General features: G+C 36.1%; 1 protein-coding gene across 1 annotated transcript in view; it reads left to right on the forward strand.

The window, feature by feature from the left end:
* Positions 1-27,749, forward strand: part of RYR3 (ryanodine receptor 3) — a 272,262-nt gene that overhangs the window by 61,743 nt on the left and 182,770 nt on the right. The window contains exons 4-10 of the mRNA XM_064512440.1: positions 10,874-10,945; positions 12,021-12,099; positions 14,043-14,155; positions 14,629-14,728; positions 17,989-18,082; positions 22,587-22,661; positions 23,594-23,750. Coding sequence (XP_064368510.1) covers positions 10,874-10,945; positions 12,021-12,099; positions 14,043-14,155; positions 14,629-14,728; positions 17,989-18,082; positions 22,587-22,661; positions 23,594-23,750 — 690 coding nt within the window. The remainder of the gene's footprint in view (positions 1-10,873; positions 10,946-12,020; positions 12,100-14,042; positions 14,156-14,628; positions 14,729-17,988; positions 18,083-22,586; positions 22,662-23,593; positions 23,751-27,749) is intronic.

The following is a 27,749-nucleotide window of genomic DNA, read 5'->3' on the forward strand; positions in this document are numbered from 1 at the left end:
GTGTATTGCTGTCCCTCCCACGTGAAGGCAAAACGCTCTTGGTCCTCAGGCTGCAAAGGGACCATAAAAAACATGTCTTTGACATCAGTTGTTGCCATCACAGGGTGGGACTGCTCCTGGATAGTCACTATTAATTCAGCAATGTTTGGCACAGCTGCCATCAATGGGCCTGTATTGTTATTTAATTGCCAATAGTCTACAGTTAGTCTCCACTTATTTGGTTTTCGAACTGGCCATACAGGGGAATTGAAGGGGGACTGTGCTGGGATCACAACTCCCTGTTTTTTCAGGTCCTCCAATACTGGGCTAATTCCCTCTCTCGTTCCCAAAGGTAACGGATAGGGTTTTACATTAGTCAGCCGGGAAGGGGGGAGGGGAGGCGTCGCTTGCAGCGAGCGCACTGCCACACCGAAATCTCCGGTCAGTCTTCTGACCTGAGGAACACCGAAAGACCACGAATTCCCCTGGGAATCCCGCCACTGTTTCCCCTTCAGGACGTCTATGCCTAAGAGGTTCATTTGAAAAGGCCCCACAGCCACCATAGTGTCCACAGGACTCTCTTCCCCTGGGAACCACAATGTTACCGGGGTCATGGGCACAGTCTGGGTCTTCCCCAGAGCACTTAAAACTATTAGGTGTTTGGAGGGGACCGAGATGCCACACCGTTCCGCCTCACTCCGTGTTAGCGCTGTAATTTGGGCCCCTGTGTCAATTAAAAAAGTTACAGGCCTTCTCTTCGGCCCCACCGCTAGGGTGATTAACAAGTCTCCTTTGTTATTGCAGGTGAGCTGTCTTATAAACATCCGCCCTCCGCCTCCCCCCACACCCTGAGGGGGCGGAGGAACCAGTTTTCCCACCGCCCTTTCATCCTCCTCGAACTCCTCCCCCACGTTTAACGCCGGTGCGGGGGGTTGTTTCGGTCTGGGCGGGGGTCCCTGTCCGGACCACCTTCGCACCAGAAGCTCTAGTTTTTTGGTTGAGAGCCCGTCCATCAAGTCTCGGGGCACACCCTTTTGCAGCCCCAATTGCCATAGTCCCTGCCGGGTCAGGGATCTTTCTCTTCTGGCCAAGTCTGGGCTCCTCCCAGAGAATGCCAGCGGCTTGTTTGCTGGCTCTGCCGCCCGCACGGCCCTAGTTTCTGCTTTTTGATAAGTCCGGCCGACTGGCCCATATTTCCTCCCATAATTGATCAGTTCCTGGGCTACCTCCCCCCAGGTCCACACCCTTTTTCCCAGCCGCTGATGCTCGGGGGTTACCATCCCCTCCAGGGCAGCCGCAATTCTCTCCTCGCGGGGTACATTTTGGATTCTCCCCTGCAATTGGATCCCAATAGGTTTCAGGGAATCAGGAAGTCCCCGTATTAGGGGTGTCATCCTCTCGGGATCTACTGGCGATAACATCGGAGAGCTCAGGTTTGGCTTGAGTTCCCGATCATACATCATTTGCAGACAAGCTGCCTTTTGTACACTTTCCAGCAACTGATCGACGGAACCTGTTATAGCTAGGGGATCCCCCCTTTCCAAAGGGTTCAGCCCCCCCGCCCAATATGCGGCCCTCTGAGTCAGGGACCACGGGGCTCGGCGATCGCCGGTTGTCAGGAACACGCCTGGGCCCCAATATCCCTCTGCCTCCTTTTCAGATAGCAGGATTCCGTCCCCCCCCGACAGGGATACCCTCCACACGTATTCGGTTTCGGATTCCCTAGCCGTTTTGGCAAAATCCTTTCGCAGCTTGGCCAGTTCGGTAGCTGTGAAAGGGATTTCTTTGGTAACAACCTGGGGGCGGTTGTCGCTGTCATCCTCGTATACATATTCCGTTTTGACTAGTGGGCACATATGGGGGGGGCCGTCTACGGCCTCCTTTAATCTTTTTAGGTCCCTTTGGGGGTAAAATTGGTGTACCCCTTTTCCCTCGAGCAGCACCTCAGTTTCGGTGAGGGTGTCTGCCTCCCTCAGGAGCTGGTTTCTTAGCTCCTCTTTCAGTATCAGACCTTGGTGCTTCTCCTCCTCCAGTGCCCGCTTGGTTTCCCATAATTGTTCTTGCAGCGGCGTTAGCGCCGCTTGCAGCGCGGCAGCCACGGCCTCCGCCTGACAAGGTGCCCGCTGCCTGTCCTCCACCGCCGCTGCTAGGCACGCTCCTAGCACAGCGCAAACAATAGCTTTCCCTTTTCCTCTCTTTGCTTTAGCTTCTTTTTGCAAGACCGCTATTCGGTCCACTACACTTTGCAATTGGAACCAATGGTCCCGTGCCCAGTCTCGTCCCGGGGGCGAGGGACGAGAACGGTGTACTTCCAAAAGGTCATATAATTTCTCGATTTCCTCACAAAAATCGCCTGCCTTCTGGGCAGCCATATCCTACAAAGGGGATTTCGTCCCGGGAGGGCCAGACCTTAAAGGAGTCCAAGTTTCCCCTATACGCTCCCGGGAGGCCAAACCGTAAGCTACTACAAAAAATGTCCTACAAAGGGGATATCATCCTGAGGGGGTCACACCTTAAAATCCAAGTTTCCCCTATACACCCTCAGGAGGCCAAACCGTATACTAGTACAAAAAATGTCCTACAAAGGGGATATCGTCCTGAGGGGGTCACACCTTAAAATCCAAGTTTCCCCTATACACCCTCAGGAGGCCAAACCGTATACTAGTACAAAAAATGTCCTACAAAGGGGATATCATCCTGAGGGGGTCACACCTTAAAATCCAAGTTTCCCCTATACACCCTCAGGAGGCCAAACCGTATACTAGTACAAAAAATGTCCTACAAAGGGGATATCGTCCTGAGGGGGTCACACCTTAAAATCCAGTTTTCCCCTATACGCCCTCAGGAAGCCAAACCACAAACCAGTATACTAAAAATCTCACCATTCACTCCTTCCTTACGCTTCGTTCGTCTCCGGCCGCTTCCCTCGCGGGAGAGCGGAACCGCGGATCAGAACTCCGCACTCGCTTCGTACTTGTTCGTACGTCTCATTCACACACAATCGCTCAGCACACCATAAGGTTGTACGACACTCTCGTCTCAAGGGATCCTGTCCGTGACGCCAATTAGATGTCCCGATCCAATATCGGGAGGGTTTCGTTACGATCCCAAGGACGAGATTAAGACGCTAAAACCGGTCAAATATCGTACAACCTTTTACCTTTATTTTCCACGAAGTGGGGAGAAAAGGCGTGTGTGTGGGGGGGAAGGCGAAGGGGAGGCGAAGGGAAAAAGGGAACAAGGGTAAGGGGAAAAGATAAAGAAAAATTGGAAAAGGAGAGAGGAAGCTAGCTACCACCACTCCGAGGCCGATGATGTTCCGCTGGCTCCCCTCGAATCACAGCTCAAGCTGGGGGCCTCCGACGAGGGACGAGGAGCGAGGGCCGAGAGAGGGAGTGAGAAAGAGATGGGGGGGGGGGGAACAAAGAAATCCCTCGGCAATTATAGCTTTTTCAAATTAAGTTTTCCCACCCCTCACGTGGTAGTTCAGACCAATAGTAATATTTGGGTCTGGGGTCTCCTGCTCCTTATTGGGTCTCATCACTGTCCCTAGGTAGGCCGTTTACTGTTGCCGTTTCTGCTGACAGGTGTGTCTCCATTCTTAGGTCCAGCCATTAGCTCTCAAGGTCCTGACAAAGAAGGTGATAACTTCAGCAATTAGCACTGTTTCAGCAGTGCACAGGAATGCAAATTGCTAGTAACTCCCTTATCATTCCCGCCTGCAGCAGCTCTGGGCCCTTTCTCACTGTACTAGGGAGTGCGGCCTAAGGCTTCAGCAAATTTAGCCACTCATGCCAAGCAGGTTTTATAGAAGTTGTTCTAAAAACGGACAATAATTTACAGTCCAGATCCCAAAGTCTCTGCCCGATTGCGGTCTCGTTCAGTGCAGGCTTGGTGTGTCCCGGGTGGTCGCAGGGAGACCTTTTCAGGGGTCGCAGCAGCTCAGTCGTTGTGGCCTGCCTGCACCCCATGCACCAAGAAATGTTTAAGGCAAAAAATTCATTCATCAGTCCGCCACACAACCCTTGCTGTGAATGTTTTTACTTGGAATCAGCTTTTCAATGAGACAGATTTATGGCCTACAGGCTTGAAAAGAAAATAGAGACCATCACTTTCATTGATTTAGAGAAATTCAAGGAGAAAAATACAATTTTCTTTTGGAGCATTTTTGCATTACTTTTTAGTTCGTACAAAATTGATTTTAAGCTGTGGAACAAAGGCAGGCATTTAGACACTGAAAACATGTAATAAGAAAGATTTAATCATGTTAAAATTGATACAGTGGTACAAGTCTAGACATCTTCACATATAGGGTTAACTTAGGGTGAAATGTTCTCTGTGTGTGTGTGTGTGTGTATAACCATTTGCCCATATGGCAACTCCATAATAAAGCTGAAATTCAGAGAAGACATACTAGACATGAAGAATACAGATGTTTATTAGTTTAAATTACTTGTAAGATCCTGTCCCTACTCCCCTTATTTCTTAACATTTCAATACTATCAATGGTGCTACAAAGATTCCCACTATTGAGTATCAGTTCTAGAGAGCTGAGATTGAATTTTCAGATAAATCTATTTAATCAGTTTGAGCAAAGAAATACTAAAAGTTAAAACAAACCTTTAAATAAATTTACAGAGTGCTTTATGATTTTCTGAGCTTCTCAAATAAATTAAGCAGATTTCTAGACAGAGAAATAGAAGAGCTGATGCTGATATTTACAAATTTATACCATTTAAAAATAAAGGAAAAAAAGTGTGCAAAATTATGTTCTTGAATGCATATGATAGAAAAAGCCAGTCAGATTGATTGCCATCTTGGTAAGAGAAAGTGATGTACAATACAATAACGAATTAGCAAGAATTCCCCCCCTCCCTCCCCCAAAAGACAAAAGTATGTCTGTTAACCTGTTTTATTATCTCCCATTTTATGGTAAGTATATGGTCACTGTTTCTGCCTCAATTCCTGCTCATAAATATAGTTGTGTAAAACTACTGCAATATTTGTACTATGATACGCTTCTTACTATTCATTTGCTTTCAAAATGAACATTTTACTGGAAGACAGTAAATGTTACACAGCATATCACTTATTTATTCTAGTCAAGATGGAAGTTTCTTCCAATGGTATATTCTTTTTTTATAGTTCATATTCTTTATATTTACCTAAAAATGTTGGTTTTGGTGTACTGTAAAAAAAAGCCCCATGCTAATGAGCAAGAGCAATATTAAACACACACACACAACTCTATCACCTTCAAAACTACATTACTAGTCACCAGTGTGTTTTCCAACTTGCTAGCCTAATGATCTCTCTGAATGAGTATGTCACTTTGTCAGTGCATGTATGTTGTGCACGACACTATTTTGTTTTATTTGTGATCAGCTGACACCTTTCACTTGGAAAATGTTCAGAATATTTTAATTCTTTATATGTATTATTTTAGTTTTAGCTGGAATCTCAGGCTTCAATAAGTTAACATATTGATCTCTTCATAGCTGTGTTATATCTCCTTGCAGTAAGTGTAAATAAATATTTTAAACATTTTAAATAAAGTGTATACCAGTTTGGAATTTACGCTATCTTTCAAGCTGATAGGCTGATGATATAGTTTATTCGAACTTCTTGTATTAAACTTACAGACTTTTTCAAACAATGCTACACCTTTGCTGCAGCATTTGCCTGAACAAACCTAGTTACGCATAAAGGATGGCACAGATATTGTTTGTGAGTGAGGGTGGTGGATGAATTAAATTGAGCAGCCACGTACACAAACACATACACTCACACACACACACGTGGGCACATACTCTCACACACATACATACACATACAAACACTTCTGTGCACACACATAAATACACTCAAATGCATACGCCTGCATGTGTGTGCACAAACACTCACACATACAAATGTGCAGGCTGTTTCCTGACTCTGAAAGGATGTGTTAGGAAAATTTAGAGAAATATTTCTCACTTTGAATATAAAAAATTAAAGAGAACCTAAATGGAGGTGTAGACAATACACTTAAGTAACAGGTAGTGTCTTAAGGACAGCAGTACATGGTATTTCAAATATTATTTGAAGTCACTAAAAATGAGGGGGAAAAAAAGTCAATAAACTGCATGATGGTACCCAAACGTTTCACCTAAGGAGTAGGAATTACTTTTAAAAAGCTATGTGATTGGAATTCAGCATTTGGAGGCAATTTTGTTGCCTGGGTTATTCTTTTTGTAGCACTCAGGTTGCTCATAGTTAGCAGAAATCATTTAGAAATTCAAACCAAACTGGACATCACAATTACTGTGCACTCTCTGCCCTGTGGCTTTATTAACTAGAACAGGGTTACAATTATTCACGAGTGTATTTAGTCAAGGGAGTTGCTTCAAGCTGACAAGACCAACTGTTGAAATATTTTAACCTTTGTGAAGTGAAAGAATGAAGGATTTATTAAAAATCTTAAGTATTCAGAAAAATAAATTCTGGGAATTATACTAAAGGAGGTGGATGGAAAGTTTATTTTAAAATCCAGTAAGTCATTGTGCTTATTTCAATGTATAGCTGAGAATATTTGCCATTCAGGCAGAGGAAAAATCCAAAATACCAAATTGGGAAAGCATCTTACATAGTGTACAGTCTAAATGATATAACCATGAAATTCTCTGCTACATATTTTGGCCTTTATCACAACTATAAATTATTAGTATAGTTTATAAATGAAAGTGTCTTTAATATTCGTTTTCATACTCTATTTATATCATTCAAATTTAAGGAGAGAGGTATCATAGCGAAATATCAAATACAGATTGTATTTCAAAAGTATGTCAGCTTGAAAAGGAGAAAGGAAAATAAATTAATGTCTCATGATCTCTCGTTGTTTTAATTCCTTATTAATTTGTCATTCTTGTTTCGATTGCATGATGCTGAGGTATGTACTATAGAACACTGAATGGCTTCATTTCAGTTGACGTTCTGTCTCTCATCACATGCTGCTATTTGGATCACAGGTGTTAAATTCTTTTTTCTTAATTTTTGTGAAGTAGAAGAACCTTTATTTCTCTCTCTAACTTAGTAGCAGGATAACCACAACCTTCTGGTTTACTTATTGTGCAGTCCAGATCTTTAACTGCCCCAGGTCATGCCACAGCTCATGGCAGAACTCAGGATTCCCTATCACCTCACTCTTGTGGGGTTGGCCTTTGCATACGTGGAATTCAGATGCAATTGCTGCTGACCTCTGTTTTTCCATTGGTTTCTCCAGCTTAAAATGAAATTTTTGATCTTTGCAATTACATTGCTTTCTAGGAAGTGGAAATCTTGAGGGGCGAAAAGCGTTTACTTAGGGAAACTAGGGTTGTTTTCATCACTTCCAGGACTCCTCAGCAGTATCACAAATTTTAGTGTTTCCGCAATGTCCAAAATATTCACCTAAAATATGAGCCAAAAGAGATTTACTCTGAGATTACTGATAACATATGAATATTTATGTTTAGTAGTAGTATGACAGTAGTGGACAAATGATCTCTTCAGTAAAAATTATCATACTTGTTTTTGTGGGTGTGGACAATAAAAAAGAAAATGTAATCTCTTGTGCTGTATTTCCTTTAAAGCTGGGTGCCAAGCATTGGGGAAATTGTAATAGGAACAATAATGTAAGAAACTTTATTTGTGGATCAGAAGAATTTGTTACACTCAAAGAAGGTGTCCTCTTAATTAGCTGCTGTCAATGAGCTGTCTTAAAAATGGACAGGTTATTTACTAAATTAAAGAAACTGATTCTGTTCTGAGTATGTGTCGTAACTACCAAATCAAGTGAAATGTTTTGTATCATGAGACACAATCATTAGCACAATGAAAGCAAATGATATGGTAATCAGTAATTTATGAACTTGATATGGCAAAGATAGTTTTTTTTTCTGAAGAATAATATAAAATGCTTTTTTAATAGATGTTATGTATGAAGAAAATAATTACAGCATGAAATGGAGGAATACACATCTTAAAATATTGGTTTACATTCTATTCCTAATACAAAGGCACTGCTGAGAATAACACTCAGCCTCATATAATTGCTAAACTCTTTTTTTCGTTCCACTAGTTTACCATTCCATTGAAATGTAATTATTTTTCCTCCATATTAGATTTAGTTTGGGATACAGTTCTGCTGCTACTTTCAAGTTTTCTGGAGGAAAAACGTAGCTTATTTGTTTTGGTTATAAGTCAGTCTTGTAAGTGATTCATTTAAAAGCCTTCAGCAAAAAATAACCATGAAATGTTTCACTACTTGTGCTTACTATGTGCATATTAATTTATTACTACTTGCAATTTTACTGTGATATCCTGTCTGCAAATACAGTTGTTTTTACTGTTAAGGTTTTCCTCATTGATTAAAGTAAAATTGTGATTTAGAAAACAGGTAGTAAGTACACTATTAGGTAATGTTTTTTTTCTGTTTTTCCTCTCTAAACAGTGCACTCTCTTGCAGGATGTATTATTGCAGGACTGTTCTTGCAGGATATATTATTAAAACCATTGTTTATGGATAACACGTTTTGGAGAAGCTCTTGTCATTTTTGTATTTATTGATTTCTGATCATTCTTTACAATGACATCTCAAAGCATGCTATATTCTCTTTATTTATTGATTACTACTCCCCTAAATGGGAGTAATGATGCTATGCTTCCCCTAAGTGGTTATGCCTTGCCTCTGTTGAACAACTGTTAGAAATAGTTAGCCTGGGAATTTGAATTATTGCTTAGTTCATTATGTTTCAGTAACACTGATTTCATTAATACCTCTTCCCTGTCCTTGAAATGACCAGCAGAGTGAAACCTCTCAAATTGCTGGTGAGAACTATCATACATTTTTCTTCAGTTTTGCCAGTAATCTAACACATTTTCCTTGAAGGTTAAAAATTCAGTAAGCAGCAGTTTGGGGTTTTTTTTAGCTTGCTGCAAAAACATCTGGGTCTATTGAGATATTTTAGATAATTATATGGGCTTTTTTGTAGAAATATTTAATACCCCTGTAATTATGTTAAATTTCTCAATAAAATTCACCACATAAAAATACACAGGATTTTCAGTATTATTAACTGTTAACATTTTTAAGCTTAAATTCTAGCATACCCAGTTCCCAAATATCTATTTGTTAATATCATTGTCATTAGCTAGCAAATGAGATAACTCTCAAAGAGATAAAGGTTATCTTTATTCTATTGCAGTTGTAATGAAAGACCTCCATTTAACTGCTTTTTGATTTTTATTGTATCTATTGGACAAACAACATTTCATCTTTAATCTTTTGAGTTAGTATTAAATATTCTGTATGTTGAACTACAGAATGAAGTAGTTTCTTCAGTTTCACATCTAAGTTGGTGTTCTGTAGAACATAGCTTGTACTACACAGCTTGTAAACCTATCGACCAAATTGGCTAGTTAACTAATATATCATTCGTAGAGTGAAAAGTTGTTTTTCTGCATATGTATAACCATTATTTTAGTTACCGAAACAACTTTAATTATCTTGCTCTCCTCCACATGAGTCCATTGTATTGACCTTAAAGACAGTCCTTTCTAACAATATGTAACACACTAGAGACAATCCCTGTTCTGAAGTTCTATTTTTGGACATCATCTTTTTTGTTTTTAATGTTTAACTAAGTAGGAATGAAACAAAAACAGCATAATCTCTAAAAGGGTAGGACCTAAAGTGGAAAAAAAGCAGTGTGTGTGTATGTATATGTGGGGAGCAATTTCTAGAAATTATATGAGAAGTTAGATATTCTTAAATTGGGAGTTACTAACTTGTTATCAGGATCTTGACTTTAGACCCTTTCAGTATTACTCAGGATTAAGCAGCTGGAAATTTTATGATCTGGCCTGAGAGAAAGAATGAAGTATAACGTTGCCAAGGATAGTATTATTAGCTTAATTGTGGTATACTTATTTCTGCAAAATTTGGGCATCACTTTCCTGGAAAAGTTTGCTGCATGCAGTCTGAGATCCATGCTCTTAAAAGAAAAAAAAAAAAACTAGTTTCAGTGGAAAGCATCACAATAAATAATTTAATTTATTGGTCACATTCTTACTCAAATTTGAACTGACTTGTTATTTATTAATAACAAGTAAACAAGATGATAGATGCAGAAAGAGATTGACAGAGGCAGACTTGAAACCCTATAAAGCTTGTTTGTTGTCCCACAGATGACTTTCTGGTTAAAATCCTTCCCTTGAAATTTACTTTCTTCCAGTCACTAAGAAAGGTTCAAAAGATGTATGTTCTCTGATTAAAGGAAGCATCTGGAAAATCGCCTCTCCCTTGACATAAGTTTCCATATTTGAGGTTCATAATTGCACTTTGTTGAAAATAAGTATGCAGTGGCTTTACTGAATCTGATAAATATTTAAGTTAACATTAATCTTAACAAGTAGACATTCTTAGTATGTGCTTAAACAATTTTGGGCAATAGGTGCATTTTTCCTCTTCTGGATTTCAGTTTTGTGTGTGTATGTGTGTGTATATGTATATACATATTTTATTATTATTATTTTTAATGCTTCTGAAGTTTATAAGAAAGGTAAGTAGAATCTTATTTCATTTAAAACATTTTTGAAAACTCTGTGTTTTTACTTAACTATGATAAAAATTAGGTCACAAAACCACTCTGTGACCAGGCACAATATTTTTTAATTTTGAAGATGTTTGCCTATTGATGTAGCTACTTTATTATTGTGAATAGTCATGGTTTTTGCCGAGCATGTACACTCTATAATTTGCTTCAATATCTACACTTGCTACTTGGACCGTAATAATTGTTCACATTGTTACATAATTCTGATCATAGACCACAAAGTGCAGTAGAGTTTTAATCTTCTCTATCATTTTTTATAGGCAGCTCAAGGGGGTCACAGAACCCTACTGTATGGCCACGCTATACTACTTCGACATTCGTTTAGTGAAATGGTAGGTAAAAGTGCACTTGTGCATAGTTGAATAACACTAAACTGATGTCTTAGTAAACATTCAAAAATATATATATATAAATTCAGAAGTGTAGTCTTCATAAGTTCTCTTCTGAACTAGATGATTCAGGACAGTGTTTTAAAAAATGTCTAGTAGCTTAAGGAGTTTCAACAGAATGTAAGCGGCCCTTACATTTTAAATGCAGGTTTTTCAGTCTGTTTCCCTCAAATGTAGCTGAAAAGCTCCTTTAATGATGGATTATTTCTATGTCCTTAGGAATCCAATTTAATGTTTCATTCCATTAGCAAGTGGCTGCTGTCCAAGAAGAATTTATCATAATGTTTTTTCCAGATTTTTTTTTAATTATTGTTTTTTCTACAATATTTTATAAGATAAGCGTTTCCTTTTAACATTGTTCCCAGATACCATACCCACAAATGTGCTCTTTTCCGGCTACCTTGTATGGGTTTTGTTTCATCACATTGTAGAACTGGCAGACTTTAACTTTTATTTTCTAGGTGTCTTTGACATAGTAGGAGAAAAAACTAGCCATGCAAGCATAACTAATAAGAGGTTGAAGCAAGGAGAGGTGAAGAGAGCATCTTTTCTCATTTTTCCTGTACTAGAAGACTCTACGTTAGTCTTCAATCTCTGTTGCTTAGGTTTGTGAACTGTGTAAATCATAGTTGCTGTCGTACACCAGAGTTGCAAGTATGGAGATTATTGCTTTTTGACATTCTTGATATGTTTTCATAAAGCAAGCATATTACAGCAAGACTGTAATAAGATACTTGCTTGTTCCTATCTCATAAACTTTGTATGTGAAACTTTGCAGTTTAGAAGGTGGCAGTTATCTTACACAGAGAAATACATGCTGAATTGAAAAAGGGTTTTAATAGTTTTAAGGGAGTCAGGGAGAGCATGTATACAAATGACACTATGCTTAACTTATCCAACTGTAAAAATTTAAGCACGGTTGGATAGCAGGATAGAGTCATGTGAACATAGCATCGATTTGGGATATGTGTCAACAGATACTGTTTTTTATTTTCAATAACTTCACTGTGTTTTGCAGTATTTGACATGTTTAACAACATCAAGATCCCAGACAGATAAACTTGCATTTGATGTGGGACTACGAGAAAACGCAGCAGGTAAGCCAAGTTATATTCCAAGAGAAACGTCACACATTTCTGCTTTACAAAGAGGCATTGTGATTAATGGCATTGTAAACTTGTGAATGTCACATTTATTTGTTCATTGGAAATATGATGACTGTTTTTCAGGAAAAAAACCTACAGTAAATTAACTGACTTTGTATAAGAATGTACAAGTGTCTCTGCAAATAAACGGAGTTACTTGCAGCTGCTGAGCTGCAGCAACGCTGATGATAATAGTTGAAGTACACATTTCTGCCCAATAAAACTAAAACAAATTTGATGCATTTATTTTCTAATTGTATATTTTGGAACTTGCAATAGAATTAATGTATGACAAAACATTTTTTTTAATTATCAGTACATTTATAATATACACTGTAACCATGCAAAAAAAGAAGTATGCAACACAAGAAAACAGAAAAAAACTTAATGAGCACATTGCTAAAAGAACTGAAGGAAAATAGGAATATAAAATGATGAAAATAATAATGGGACAGAATGGGAGGGAAACGACAGAAACCAGAAATGATGAGAAAGCTTTAAAATCTAATTAATAGATTTCTGAGAGTACTGCCAGAACAAGTGTTTGTCATAGAAACATTAAAAAAATAAATTGTACTTGCATGAAATCAGATATAAATTCTCACATGCCAATGGGAGCTATGTTAAATGAATTTAAAAGCAGTCCAGCACCTGGAGCCACAAATAACTGTATATGCAATATTAACTGTTGCTGGGACTAAAGAGCACTGCATTGGAAAGTAACAAGTGACCCTGTGGGGCCCATTCAGAAACATACACCTTGAAAGGAGAAATCTAAGTATCTATGTTTATATCTCAGTATGTGAAGCCTCAAATAGAAGAAATGTCAGTTCCACTAATATCAGCATGTTTTTCATAGTTTTTTCGATTATTTCAAAAGTAAATTAAAAACAAAGTAGATTAATTGGTGATGGTAAGGCACTGCCATGTAGATATTACAGTATCTGTGGACCATGATGTTTGAAACTTCCTTCTCAGGTGGCTCTCACAGTCTAGATATTTTGATATCTTTGTGGCTATCTGTTTTGAGTGAGTGAAGTTTTTATTTCAGTCTTTTGTAGCCATCCAGAAAAGGGTCTCAGACAGATTACTTGATTTTATCTTTAGATGCTGCCTTAGTAGATTGAGGCCTTTTTCTTTTGTCGTGTTGATATTGGGAATGCATGTATTCTGTTTCTCTAAAAATAGCTTCAGTGAAATCAATCTTTGTAATTCTACTATTTCAAAGTTATTGTGCCTGTGTCTGCTGTGCCCATGAGGCTTTGTAATGAATATCTGTAGCTGTCAGATATCTCATGTACAGGAACTGTACATGTACAAGAAGACCCTTGTACACACAGGTAAGGTATGAACAGCAACACCTAAAAGGAGTGCTTAGTTGTGTTTCTATGCTGAGCATTTTGATAACTAGTGTATGCTTTTAAACCTCATAAACTGAACATCTTAACATCACTTCTCTGTAATCATATGTTCTGTAGTGCCCATGGAATTGGTGCCAGAATTGATGTTTATCGTTTAGCAATATTGTAGAGTTATGAAGCATTTGTTTCCAGATTCTGCATTCTGTAACGTAGTTGTAGCTTAGAGTGGAAATGATACAAAAGATAGTGAATATAAATATGAACATTAAGCAAAAGAAGATATGAAAGGTGATAAGGAAGACTGAGGTATCTGTCAGCAATTTCTTGGTTGTGGGAACCTTGAAGGCAAAGAAGTTCTGGGCAGTGTTTTGTAAGCAATTAGTTTCACAAAAAAATCTGAATGGACTGAGAAAGGAAATGGCAAAGATAAAACAAATTCTTTATTATGCTTTTTCAATGTCATATAAAAATATCCTTAAGCTACCTGCGAATTGTCTGTTTGGAGTACCCTAGATAAGTATCTCTGTTCTTTAGGTGAGGCATGCTGGTGGACAATACATCCTGCTTCTAAACAGAGGTCAGAAGGAGAAAAAGTTCGAATTGGTGATGATCTTATCCTAGTCAGTGTGTCTTCTGAAAGATACCTGGTAAGTTTGTTTATTGAGGAAGTGCACACACAGAGGAGATATTCCCGAGAAGACACAGATTGCCATAAGGCAAGAAAAAAAGGTTGTGATTTTATTACAGAAACTCTTAAAACCAAATCTTTTCCAATGTGGGAAATGATGCCTGGTTCTAATGCACTTTTTTCTCAGTGAAAGGTTTCTTCCCCCCAGGAAAACTGATTGTTTGCATGCATTTACCCTGAGATATTCTTCAGCATTCTCCATTTTTAGGAGATGTTATTTTTGTAACTGGAAGATTTCTGGGCCGAAACTGTAGTCTGCTGATTAGATTTAGAAAAGAGTTTGTTTTGAAGCAAGTCAATAACAATTTTATGAAGAATGTGTGTATTTCTACTTTATTATGCATTCCTACTCTGTTGAGAATGGAATATCTTTTAAATATTTTTTACACATTTGTTTCTGATTATTTTTCTGTTTCTGTCTTTTTTTTTCAGCATCTCTCCATGTCCAATGGAAGTATTCAGGTGGATGCCTCCTTCATGCAGACGCTGTGGAACGTACATCCTACATGCTCAGGAAGTAACATTACAGAAGGTTTGTACGTTATTTTCTTTATTTAGAAATTGATATACCTCACATGACTTTGTATGACTTTTCATAAAAATTGAAAATGAAAAAACACTGAACATCAAACCAAAGAGCTTAATAAAAATACAGAAAATGATCATAGGAGAAGAGGGTAATGGAAGGGAAAAGGGAAATAAGATACTTTAGCTGAGTTAACTGAAGAAAAGCTCAAAGAGTGATAGAATTCTAGATTAACAACGCATAAAAAGCTGAGTGAGAAATGAAGACCAAGAGAGCAACAGATGAGTTTATAGTATTCAGTTAAATTTTGGGGAGAAGGCACTGCAGAATAAAGCAAGCTAGTAAACAGACTTCATAGAGGACTTTAAATTACCCTGTAACAGAGATAACAGAGCTACAGGTACATGTGAAATGGAAAGCAGGTTTCTGACAGTTCTGGTTTCATTTTCCTCATTGTGTTTTTTTAAAGGATATTTGCTCAATATCCTTTCTGGATTTCAGAGCTATGCTTCCTTATAATTGCCTATATCTCTGTAATAGTCACTGAAAATGAGCTGTCTAAACAGATCCTCTTAGTCAGCCTTAAATCCCGCATCACATGGTCAAGATTGCTTTGTATATACATAGCTGCACTTGTCAACCATGTTTGAGAAACCTGATTCTGTAATGACAGGCTCATTCAATCATTATTACTCCTTATTTCAGGAGTCTTTGCAGACTGGTGTGAGATTACAGGAAAATCAGTGAAGTCTGAATATCCTCAGGGAGTTTATACAAACTGAAATGTAATCGAAAAGATTGTGTATGACAAGTCCTGCAGACCTTCACAAAGGAGTATTTTATAGAAAAGAGAACTAAAACCTTTGGTGAGATTAGAATAGTACAAGAAAAGAAATGAAAGAATAAAAAGCTATGATTCACGTTCAAGTTACTCAAGTGTGAATATCACAAAGAATAGCAAATTTTCAGCAAAACTGTATCAAAATAGCATGTGCAGCAGAAGGCAGAGGAAAATTAGTGACTTTTTTATATTCGTGCTAGTTCTTATGCATGAGAAAATGTATGAGGCATTGGAAATACAAGAAATATTCCTGATGTAACATGACAAAGTGAAGAGGCAGTTTGGAAAGTCATCGAAACAGTGTTTCTGAAAGAAACCAATACATAAATTCATCCACGAATAACTTGAAAGGAATAAAAATAAAAATTGAAAAGGTATAGATGAGTAGTCAGTGCTTCGGAAATCAAAATATTATTTTAGGAGCAATACAAAAGACCCATCATACATCAGCATTACCAAACAGGATTTAAAGTAAAAATTACTCTCTGCTATCCTCTTACTTTGTGCATGAACACTTTAAGTTCAGAATATTGCCATTTCCTCATCCAGATAGCCTGAATATTGGAGCAACACAGATCCTTGAGGTTGTGGTATGCCTTACAAACTAAGGACAGATGATCTGGTGTTGCTTTAAATTACAAAACTCACATTAGTGATATGATATTGTACCTTACCTCTGCTGTTCTTTGTTCAAAGTATCAGCCCTCCACATTCATGAATGATAGCAGTCCTCAAGCCAGGAGTGGATCATTTTATATCACTTAGCTAAATCCCTCGAACGCCTCACTTTCTGGCAGGTCTGATTTTAATCTCAAACATACTGCTGCAACGCTGTTGTTTTAACAAAAACTATTGCCAAATTCATCGGCAATATTTATTGAATGCAGACCACTTTTAAAAGATAATTGATTACTATACATGAGATTTCCAGGGACGTACAGCTCTCATGTTAATTTGTAATTTTAATTTCTACGCATTACATTTGGACATTAACTTTCCTGTGGGGTAAGCCATGTATTGCCTTAAAAGACAGAAAATAAAACTCAAGTCTGTGTGGATCAGTTGAAGGGATCTTTGTGCCTAACTTGTCAGTATTGACTTCATTCTCTTTTTCCATTAAGAGTAGGTATTGGGAAGTAAAATGTTAATGGAAATAATTCCATGTACTTGTTCCTTCCTTTATAAAATTGTTTAGATTTGTTAAAACTACTCACTTAATTTTCAAAGATTTTACTTCTGATACTGTGCTTGTGTGTATGGATATATATAATTACATCTGTATTTTACTATTCTATATTATAAATGTGTGTATGATAGCATTAAATAAGTGAATTTGTTTGCAGATGTGTAAGTTAAGACCACATTTTGAAAATAATTTTGTGAGTTATGCAAAGTATTTATACATGGCTTCATATAACATACCTTTACTGTGCAAGCTATTCAAGTTTTTCTTTCCATCTCAGAATTTATTGGTTCTTCTTTTGCAAATAGTGTAGTTCAGTCTTTCGTTGATTACTGCAGCAAAGATCTGCATATTCATTCTGATACATAGTCAGAAACTGAAAATAATTCTGGTTCTCTTGTATGGTCTTTGCATTTTGTATGTGTTTTATTAATTGATGCCTGGATAACTACCAGTTACTGTTTTCCCAATTTACAGACTAAATACTGTCAGCATAGTATGTTGGTTGCCTTTCTACCCCTCTTCCTTTATAGAAATTTGTCTTTGTTCTTTGTAAAGGCATTAATTTAACTTACAGGGTCAGAACAGTTTGGAGTGAGGGCCTGATGAATCATTCTCCTCCTACAGCTCTATTTTTTTTTTCTTTTCTTCTGTGACCTGTAGCCTTTATGTTAAAAGGGTTTTAAAGTTAGCCTCCATTAAGCTTAATCTTCAGAACAGGTGAGTGTTTTTTGTTCTTTGTCACCTGCTACTGCTGTGCAGTTTTGATTTTGACACAAATATTAAATGTCAGGGCAAGCTGGTAGACCCACCAAATCATTCTGTATTGTGAACATGTAGATTTTATTAATGGGAGGAAAATTCTCTATAATGTCCAAGACCACAGCATAATATATTCAATTTGGCTTTTACTTAAAACATTCAGTTTTCAAAACAGTGCTTATTGCAGAAGTTCTCATTTTCCTTTTCTGTCTCAGAATCCTATTTTTGATATTTTTTTAAATGTTTAGGATATTGCTTTCTTTTTACCTTAATTTTCACCAGAGGTATTTTTAGTTTAAAATTATATTATAAATAATACATTTTTGCAAAGCAGATGTGTTCTACTTGTTTAACTTAAATGGTGAAAAAATGTTTAGAAAATAAATGTCAGCCAGGAATTCAGATTTTTTTTTTTTAAGGAGGGGATTATTTTCATTTTGTAAGTGTTTAAAAAAATAAGTGAATTTCATTCTTCTACAGGATATCTTCTTGGTGGGCATGTAGTACGTTTTTTCCATGGCCATGATGAGTGTTTGACCATTCCATCTACAGATCAGAATGATTCACAGCAAAAGTGAGTGATGGTGAATTTTTATGTTTTCTTCTCTCTTCTCCAAAAATCCCGTAGATTTTAGATTGTCAATTGAATTTGAGATTAGATAAGACCTAATTAAACTCTCTTGAGATTAGTCTTTTATTAGGCATTGAAACTGTTAGAAGTTAAGCAACCTACTAAAGCAGAAAATCATTCTTAAGTTCTTTTATTGCTGAAATTAAAGTAGTTGTTTTCCTCCAAGATTTCAGCCTACTATGTTGTTTCTTTAATGTGGATTAGTATTAGCAGAAGGTAAGCAGATATTGGCAGGGAAATCTGGTAATTTAAAAAAATTGTTCTAGAGAACTCTCTGAAGGTTCACCCTCTAAAATGTCTTCTGTATTTTGTTTTATATGTTTTGCACCTTTCTGCATATGCTTGCTCTCTCAAATTTGATTACTAGAATTAAATTGTGTTTAGCTACAGTAAATCGTGTTTGTATCAAACTTAAATTTGTGCTTACTATATATTATTATTTGTTAGAATTTAGTATTTAATACTTGGATTATAATCAAAAACACAGAAAACTAAAAATTTTAATAAAAAATTAGCAGCATTAAAAAATTCACGTCAACAAATAAAATCACCAGCATAGGAACAGGTCACAGAGGATAGTACAGTGCTACATTTAGAAAAAGCTGAAAAAGAGATGGAAAATTTAATTAGTACGGGAATTTAAGAAGTATAATGGGGAACAGAGAGGTAATAGATTATGGTGGCCAAGTCAAGCTTCCATGAAGGCATGGTTGAATTCACCAAGAAGAAATGGAGGAGGTCAGGGAAAATGGAAATGGATTATTAGTTCTGAGCTTGGCTAGGAAGACGTCATCAGTCTGCCAAAAGTAACGTCAGTAAAGTGAATGAGACCAAAGAGGGTATAGCTGAAAATGGAAAAGAGTTTCTGCAGTCACTGTGTATTCAGTATATTCACTGAGTTTGGAGATAAAGATTAAGTGATTGCTGTGTTTTTTGTTGTCTTGTATTTTGATTCTAGAGTATCGGAAACCTTATTATGGTAGGCAAGGTGTGTAGGAATTGCTACTGCCTTTTTAATATGTATTCCTATCCTTATGGTGCATTATAATTCTGAAATTTTTGAGATCGCTTATGCACTCTCAAACATGGCTCCTGAATAATGTATAAATGTTGATTAACAAGTCTATCTTCTTACAAAGATATTGGATACATGCTTCATCATGCTCCTGTTTTCTTCATGTTAATATTTATCTCATTCCTCTAATCTGTTGGTGTTGCTCAAGAAGCAAAATATCAGACAGATTACCACCTTAAGTGTTCTCATCAGCAAAGTTGTTCTTGCTTGAAGAGTAGCTGTATTGAGGAAAGCTGTTTTGAGGAAGTGATCGTCTTACTGTGTGGGTCTTTCTATCCTCTGTGCAATAATTAATGATTGAAGACATATACCACTTCTGATTTTGCCATAAATTGACTAAAAGAAAGTGAAATAGATTATCTCTTAATTCAGACTTGATCAATGTTAATGTTCAATGAGTGCCAGATTCAGGGTTAGCTTGTGTCTTCAGGTATGCCTGAAGGAGTCGGTGAAAGGTATGGTATTTTAATGGGATAGAAGTGAACTCACTGAGTAGTAGACTCTTCATTTCAAGTGAGAAAATACACACTTAGACAAGAAAAAACACAGCTTTGATTTCACAAGTTGAGTTCCAGGTCTTATAGCTGCACAAGATCAGTGCTAAACAGATTTTTTTCCTGGTAACTATTGAAATAGGAGCAAACAGTAGAAGTTCTGTATTTCAAAATACAACTTAAATTCAGAAAAGACTGAATGACACATAAGTTGTGACATTTGTACACATGTACAGTGTTCAGTCAAGTTTGCCAAAGCAAGATGGCAGATTTTAAATTTCCTTGCTGCCCATATTTTAGGTAAGCAAGCACAATAGATGTCCTGCTGCCTTGCACACTAAGGTGGATTAGTCCTGTCCACAGAAATATACGTGAGAAAGTTTGTCATCTTTCAGTAATCATTCATGTCTTGACATCTGAACTCCAGAATTTGTATAATCTTTCTCACTGAAATATAATGGATAACTGGAATGGTCTTGTCCTGGAACTCAGTAATATTAAATGATAACTTTTTAAATAAAATCTTTCTGTATTGGACTATTAGAAACAGCTTTCTGTGGAGTGGAAACATAATCTTGTGCTAAGCACCAAATTAGAATTTGATCAGTTTTTATCTTAACTATCTTATGATACAGTCATTCTTCATTCTACATTATTCTGAGTTTTTCAGTTTGATCATTTTTGTGGTTTGAGGTCAATTCCAATTATTCTAATTAACTGAGAAACATCGGAACTGTTTTCTTCTTGTCCTTTCCTCACCCCCTCTTCCATTTGGGAAAGGGAAATTAGGTTACATGAGTTACTATTCTTACCTCTTATAAATCTACAACAAAATTTATCATTAGAAATTGATGAAAACATATAGGAACTTTTAGGAATAAGCATGAATCAAGTAACCTGTTAACAGGCTCAGACAGCCTCTCCTTTAGGTATGAATGAACAAATATATGAACAGAAAAGAACAATAACTGTAAAATTCAGAAGAAAAAAACACAGAAAAGGCTGCCTGCTTGTATGGCCCCATGAAAAATTTTTGAAAAATCAAATTATTTAAAGTTATTGCAGTTCTGAAAAAAGGTTAGTGAATCAGATTTGTTTTGCATCTAGAATGATTGTTTATATGTATGAACCTTTCTGTCTTCCTTAAAGAATGTACTGCAGTGTATTATAATTATTAAGAATATGAATTATTTACAAGTGTCTCCTTAAAGAGCTCAGACGGTTTTGAACCATGTTCGCAATGCATACACATATTACCACGTACTCTTTTAAATGAAGAAATAGACATGAGACTAATTTTTTAATCCGGGAAGTGAGGATTTGATCAAGGTATAGATCCAAGATCTCCTAATACTAGTTTACTGTAGTAAGCAGGAGACCATAGTTTCTGTTCAGCTAGAGCTTCCACAGAGCATTTGTCACCAGTAACAGAACATTTCAATTTATTGTGTATTGATAATGGGATAAACCATTACCCAATACAAAGTGGGGGACAGGTTGCTAATTGCATTTGTGAAGCAAGGCCTTGTAGAATCCATTCTAAAAAGTTTCCTGAAAATAGTGATCTTGCAGATAGCCTAAAAAGTACACAATGTTTGCTTTAGATCCTTTCCAGGCTTTGTCATGAGTAGCTCTTTCAAGACTAGAAATCATGTTACTCCAACATTTCATTGTATTTTGACAGTTCTTTTGTGAAATATCAGAAATCATAATTAGGGAAGACTCAGCAGAAGTCTCTTCTGATGAAATCCAGAAACAGTTTCAAAGATTTTTTTTTCCTTTTTGTTTTCAAAACGATCAATACTTTATCTGGTATAAGTCTGTAAGTCATTTCAGACTGAAGAATTCGTTGGTGTGGACTAATAAAAAGAAGAATAGTGATACATGAAATGTGCTTAAATGTATTTTGTAATATTAACAATGCAATTCTCAGGGAAAAAAATAATAGAAAAACAAATTATTTTCCAAGTTATTTCCATTCCGTCCCTTGATCATATTGCATAAAATGTGTTCCACCAAATTAAATGTCATTTCTTTAGGTAAGGGATTCTTAAAATACGTTAAAATAGGTAAGCACACATCGAACTTCCAAATCTGTTGTTATAACTAAATAAAGTATTTGACTGAGAGTTTAGTATTTTCTAAAATTTTACTGTTACAGAATACATTTTTGACAGTCTGTATTTGATGATTGAGAAGAATAATAGTTTCAGTGCTAAAACATGTCACTAACGTCCCCTAGAACTGTTCAATTAGAATTAGGTTATAGTAACAGCTGAATCCCTTCACTCCCTGTTTTTGTTTCTCTGAATTTCTTAAAATTAATATATACTTTTATCTGCTATATTTATTTTGTAAGGGTTATAATTCAAAATTTTTGTTTTATTTTCAGTATTATTTTCTTTTAAAAGAAATGTTAGAAGTAATTCTAAGAATGAAGTCTCTAGTACAGTATTCATACAGATATTCATTAATGCAGTGTGTGTAATTATTTTAATATTGTTTGTAATGTACTTAAAAGCATTAGTATTCATATTAATCTTTTAGGAACTGTATGAATTACGTATTTTTACAACTGATGAACAGCAAAAGTTGCTCAGCCATTTTTGAAGACAAAATATTTTATCATCTCCTGGGATAGAGTAGCTTTGCAGGTCAAAAAGACCTGCAATTCCTAACATATCTGGGACTATCTGGGACGTTCAAGTTGTGTATATTTCTTTCATTGATGAGTAGGAATCTTCTTTCCTTTCATCTCCATCCATTCAGCTAGGGAGAAGAAGTGAGTCCTAAACGATGTACAGAGAGGTAAGTTAAAAAAACCCCAAACATGTAATATAAATAAACACAAGATGATCATTTCTGAATTTATCTGTAGGAAAGTACTGTATGAAACAGGAGGAGCTGGTGTTCGAGCAAGATCTTTGTGGAGAGTAGAACCCCTTCGAATAAGGTGCTGACATTTCTTGAACTTTGTTGTTAGTAACTCTTCTTACATTAACAGCAATTGGATTGATACAGACAGAGAACATGATTAAATATTTTTGTTCTGCTCTATGTTATATGTTAGCCTGTTCATTGTTAATAATAAAAAGTAATCTACCATTATATATAATGATATGAGGAGTTTCAGTATTTTAAGATACTTCTTTGCCTGTGTCCTGTGTCAAAAGCAGTGTGGCTTATGAGAAACTTGAGCTCGAGACCTTACTTCTGGCAAAAAGTAAAATCCTTTCCTAGTTTTCACTTAGCATTTAGGAAGCACAGGTTGGAAATCAGAACAGTTATATCCCTCACGGATGTCTGCCTTTTAGATTTGATCTCTCTCTGAGGTGACTAGTTACCTGTTACTTGTTGCAAATGAAACTTCCATGTATACCATATGAGCACCTAATTTGTCCTTTAACTTTGGGAGCCTTCTGTACTGTGTCTTTGTTATACTCTTGGTGTATTTGTGATTGCAAATGAAATATCCTCATAACTTAGAGAGATTTAATGCCCTTTAAAATGTAGCATAGTTCTCTGGAGTGATAAGTCCTCGTTTTAGGTTTAATTTGTCTGTTTAGGCAGTCTACTGAATTATAGCAGTTAATTTACACTGTAGTATTTTTCAGAACACATGTAGTGGTTTTTTATAGCCACCATATGTATCATCCCAATAAAACAGAGAAAGATTATAGAAACAAGAAACGTAAACGCATTACTTCTTTCTAAGGTTTCCTTCCCAATCGTTACTTTCAGTTTTAGAATTGCAGTGATGCAAATATTGAAATCAAAAACATATAGAGTATTCTTTTAAATTTTCTGAGCACACTTTAAAGCTCAGAGTAGAAATGTTAGTTTTGTATTCTTCATAAATTAATTTTTGTTGTGTAATATGTTTAGTTGGAGTGGAAGTAACATCAGATGGGGACAGCCTTTTCGTCTTCGACATATTACAACAGGAGAATACTTGGCTCTGAATGAAGATGAAGGACTTGTAATGTTAGACAGAGAAAAGTCAGACACAACCTCTACTGCCTTTTGTTTTAGAGCATCAAAGGTAAATGACATTAATGCAAGTTTGTCTTAAGTATGGAACACTCATATGCTAGATCTCAGTTGGTTCAGCTGCTTTATAAATTATTTAAGGAATAAAGCAATTGACAGGGATAGTACATTTAAATGCAAGGATAAATAGCTTGAATCGAGAGTAATAAAGATTTTCTTGCAGAGATGGGATAACAGATGAATTCTGTAGTAAACTATTAACACATTACAAAACAAGATTGAAAACTAATAAAAGGTTCTGTGCTTTAATCTGAATGTAATATTGTTGTAGAATCATTTTAGTTGGACAAAATGTCATTAGAAAGTCATTCATTTCAGTTCTATCATCCCTGAATTCAATTGGGCAAAAGTCTGCCCTTGTTATTCTTTATGCAGTGTGCTGATAGAGGAATTACAAGCAAAATGTTTCAATGCAGTTATCTAGTCGATGATTTCTAGAGCATGTTTTCAAACTCTGTGCCTTAATGAGGTGCTAATTGCATGATACTAATTTCTTTATCATTTCTAACTGGAAAAAAAACAGTAGAGATGAGAGGGGATGAAGAAAGCATATGGGGGTAGGCAGAATGAATAACTTTTTTCCAAAAAGGTGAACGATTAGTGCGCCAAAGACAATGTAAAGTTTGTACATGCTTTCAGGATATTAGTTGTAGTTGCTATAGCTGCCACAATAGAGTTCTTGATTGGATATGAGATATTAAATGTTCCATGTAATTTTGAAGGCTATATGGTCATGAAGTGTGGTGAAAGAGAATTTCAAAGGTTTGATATATGGTAGGTAAAATCTAGCATCTGAAGTCTTGACAGAGGCTAGACTTTTGTTACTGTAGTAAAGCAAACAATCCTTTTTAGCAGGATTAAAATAATTATGTTTATTTTGTTAGTATGACTGAGGACACTTATTTTAACCAATCAGAATAATTGAAAAACTATCAGGAAATTTCCATAGATTGCCAGATGCTCAGCAAATAATCATCTGGTTCCCTCTGTAGTATAAAGGCTATGTAATATAAATTGTATGTATGATGCTATGCAGGGACATTTATAATAGCCCCTATGATAGACCCTGTTATAAAATGTTAATACTATAATAATAATAATATATTAAGTTATCCATATAAATATATAAAATATGTATGTACCTGTTTACATATAAAATGTATACGTGCATATGTATACTAAATTGTTTCTTTTTTATTGAATAAACATACCATATTTGGCGGTTGAGGTGTTGCCTCAAAGACAGATTTGGGAAATTTTTTCTAATCCCAAATGGACTTGCACAACAGTAATTACTCAGAAGTCAGTAATAAATCAGTAATGTGTTAATCCCTTTTACTGTATTTGTATGTAACATGATTGTTAATGCACATTTTTGTGTGAAATAAAAGTTCACTATCTCATGATCCTAAGATTTGTACTGTGCTATATGGAAAAGAGCATTTTACCTCACACTAGGTTATAAATTTGCCTTTACCTAAGCCAAGAATAGGAATAATGGTAACGACTGTCTGGGCAGGTGAGAGCTGCGCTGGGCCATGGCTAGAGCAGATGTGTTTCCAAAGCTGAAGGGAATAAACAGTGCGTAGGTTAAATCTCTTCCCGAAAAGAGAAGGATGAGGTTTTGAAGGTGAAAAATAAACGCCAGAGATTGATCTGGGCTGTAAGAAGGTATGGATTCTTAAGGCCAACCTGAAAAATAACACTGATTATATAGAGCTTGAGGGAAAAAAACTGTAGAACTAATAGCTGAACTACGTATATGTAAGTGGGATCATCTTTTAATTTCTGTACGTATGTCTTTGTAACTGTGCTCTCTCTTGTGCATTTTCTTGATGAAGAAATATTTTTACTTGCTTTTAGCTTAATCTGGCATGAATTAAGGGATATTTCAAGATAACTGTCTAATACCAACATCCTTCATCTCCAGTTGTGTGCTGATCATTAAACACAGGGTTCTGCGATACCTGGGCTGTTTACAGCAATCCTGCAATTCAGAATTATAGAATAATTCAAGTTGGAAGAGCCCTTGGATGGTCATCTAGTCCAAACTTCTGCTCAAAGCAGGATCAACACTGAATTTAGACCAAATTGTTCAGAATATACATTGCTGCAGAGTACCCAAAAGGAAAAAAACATCTCTCCATTGAGCTATTCTTCCCAATTTGGAAGCTAGCAAAGCAGTTTTTTGTGAAAGAACAGGTGCTTTTTGCCAGTAGGCAGAGCTGTGTGGAGGACACCAAATCCCCAGAGCTTGCCAAGGAGCTTGTAACGTATGACTTACTCTTATTTTTCCAACAGTTGTTATAGAGACCCTCTTACTGAAACATCATACCTTCATCTTCAGTATTTTTACTTAACACTTTGGCATTCTTTCGTGTTCCTTGCTTTTCAGAACCTGCAGTCACATTTGTAATGTATTTTACTTTCACTGTTTTGTTTGCTTTTGCCCAATAACACTGGAATTTGGATTATATTATATTTTAAAGTATTATTTCAAATTAGAATTTTCCTTAGTATGTCCTTATCAGAACAGAATAGGAGCTTTCAAAAAAGCGAAGGAATATGTTTAAGACACAGTGAGAAAACATTATTTTTTATGGTGCTGCTTTGAATAAAAACAGCAATATGTCTTTGTCTACTGCAGACTACTGAAAACTAATTTTTCATTCACCAGAATTCTTTGTAAAACCCTGAAATTTCTAGGTTTAATATAGGGCCCACTTTTGAAAAAGTTTTAAAATGTCAACCTTTATATTTTAAGGCAACAGTTCTGTGATGTCTTGTGACCAGAGACAGCAGTTTCCCTACAGCAGATGGAATCCTGTTTTGAAATGGGATGTTCTCATTCCAGCAGAGTACTTGGCTCAGTATACTTCACTGAGCAGAACCCTGATGCTGCTTATAAATTTCTTGGAGAATAAATTAAGTGAAGAACAAAAGCATATTAAAAATGTTTATTTCTTTAAAAATTGTTGTAACCAAGAGTTAATATTTGAGATTTCATATTTTATTTCCTTGAAGGTATACACAGCTGACAGTGAAGAAATTATTAGTGTAGACTGAGTAAATAACATTCTAACACATTCAAAAGTCACAGATGACTCATGCAGTAGGATTTGATATCATTTTATTATTACTGCCAGCATGTAGCTATCTTAGGGGCTCAAGATGGCATTAGGATGCTGTAATAGTTTAGTAGTAATCATAAAGTTTAATAATTATTTTTGGAATATGGTATTTTAATAACATTTTTGGCATAAGATGATAGGTATTATAGAGTCCTTTACATACAATAGTTGCCACATGTTCAAGTATTTATTCATAACTTCATATTTTGCAATTGTAGTTGCCAAGTAAGCACTGAATTTCAGATGCAGTATTAAGATACCTTTTCTATTTATTTTATATGAGAAGAGAAGTAGAAGGTAAATTTAAGATTTTTTTTTTTCTTGCATACTGGAGTGTAGGAATGAAAGTGTACAGAAGAGTAAACATACTAACACGCTAAGCTCAATGTATCAGTCCTCTGTTCTTATAGCTGTAGACTTTTTATTCTTTTCTTGTGTTAAATTGCTGTAGCCTATGACATTGTTTTTAATACAATAACAGCATGCAACACCAGAAGGCATAGTTCTAGATAGCCCCCATCAGTTAGTCTTAATAAGGGTTCATTAGTCAGGTTGCCTAACTATCCTTAGGGATAGGTAAAGAGATTGTTAAAGCATTAGGGACTTTTTCCCTACTATGCTTTACAGGAAAACTGTTAAAAAATCATTGTAAGACATTAGCTTTTATTTCTTTGTCCAGTTCACACTGCCATTCTTTATCCTCCTACTATTATGCAGGAATTCTTTCCTTTTTCTAAATCCTACCATTCTTCTAGTATGTTAAATATCTTGTAAAAGTTACATATCTCGTCGGCCTTGACTCACAGTTCTTTTGTTCTGTCTTTTTCTTCCCTCCCTCCTCCCCTCACTTCCTCCTTTCT

Source organism: Dromaius novaehollandiae, chromosome 5, assembly GCF_036370855.1.
Source record: "Dromaius novaehollandiae isolate bDroNov1 chromosome 5, bDroNov1.hap1, whole genome shotgun sequence".
NCBI classification, from domain to species: Eukaryota; Metazoa; Chordata; class Aves; order Casuariiformes; family Dromaiidae; genus Dromaius; species Dromaius novaehollandiae.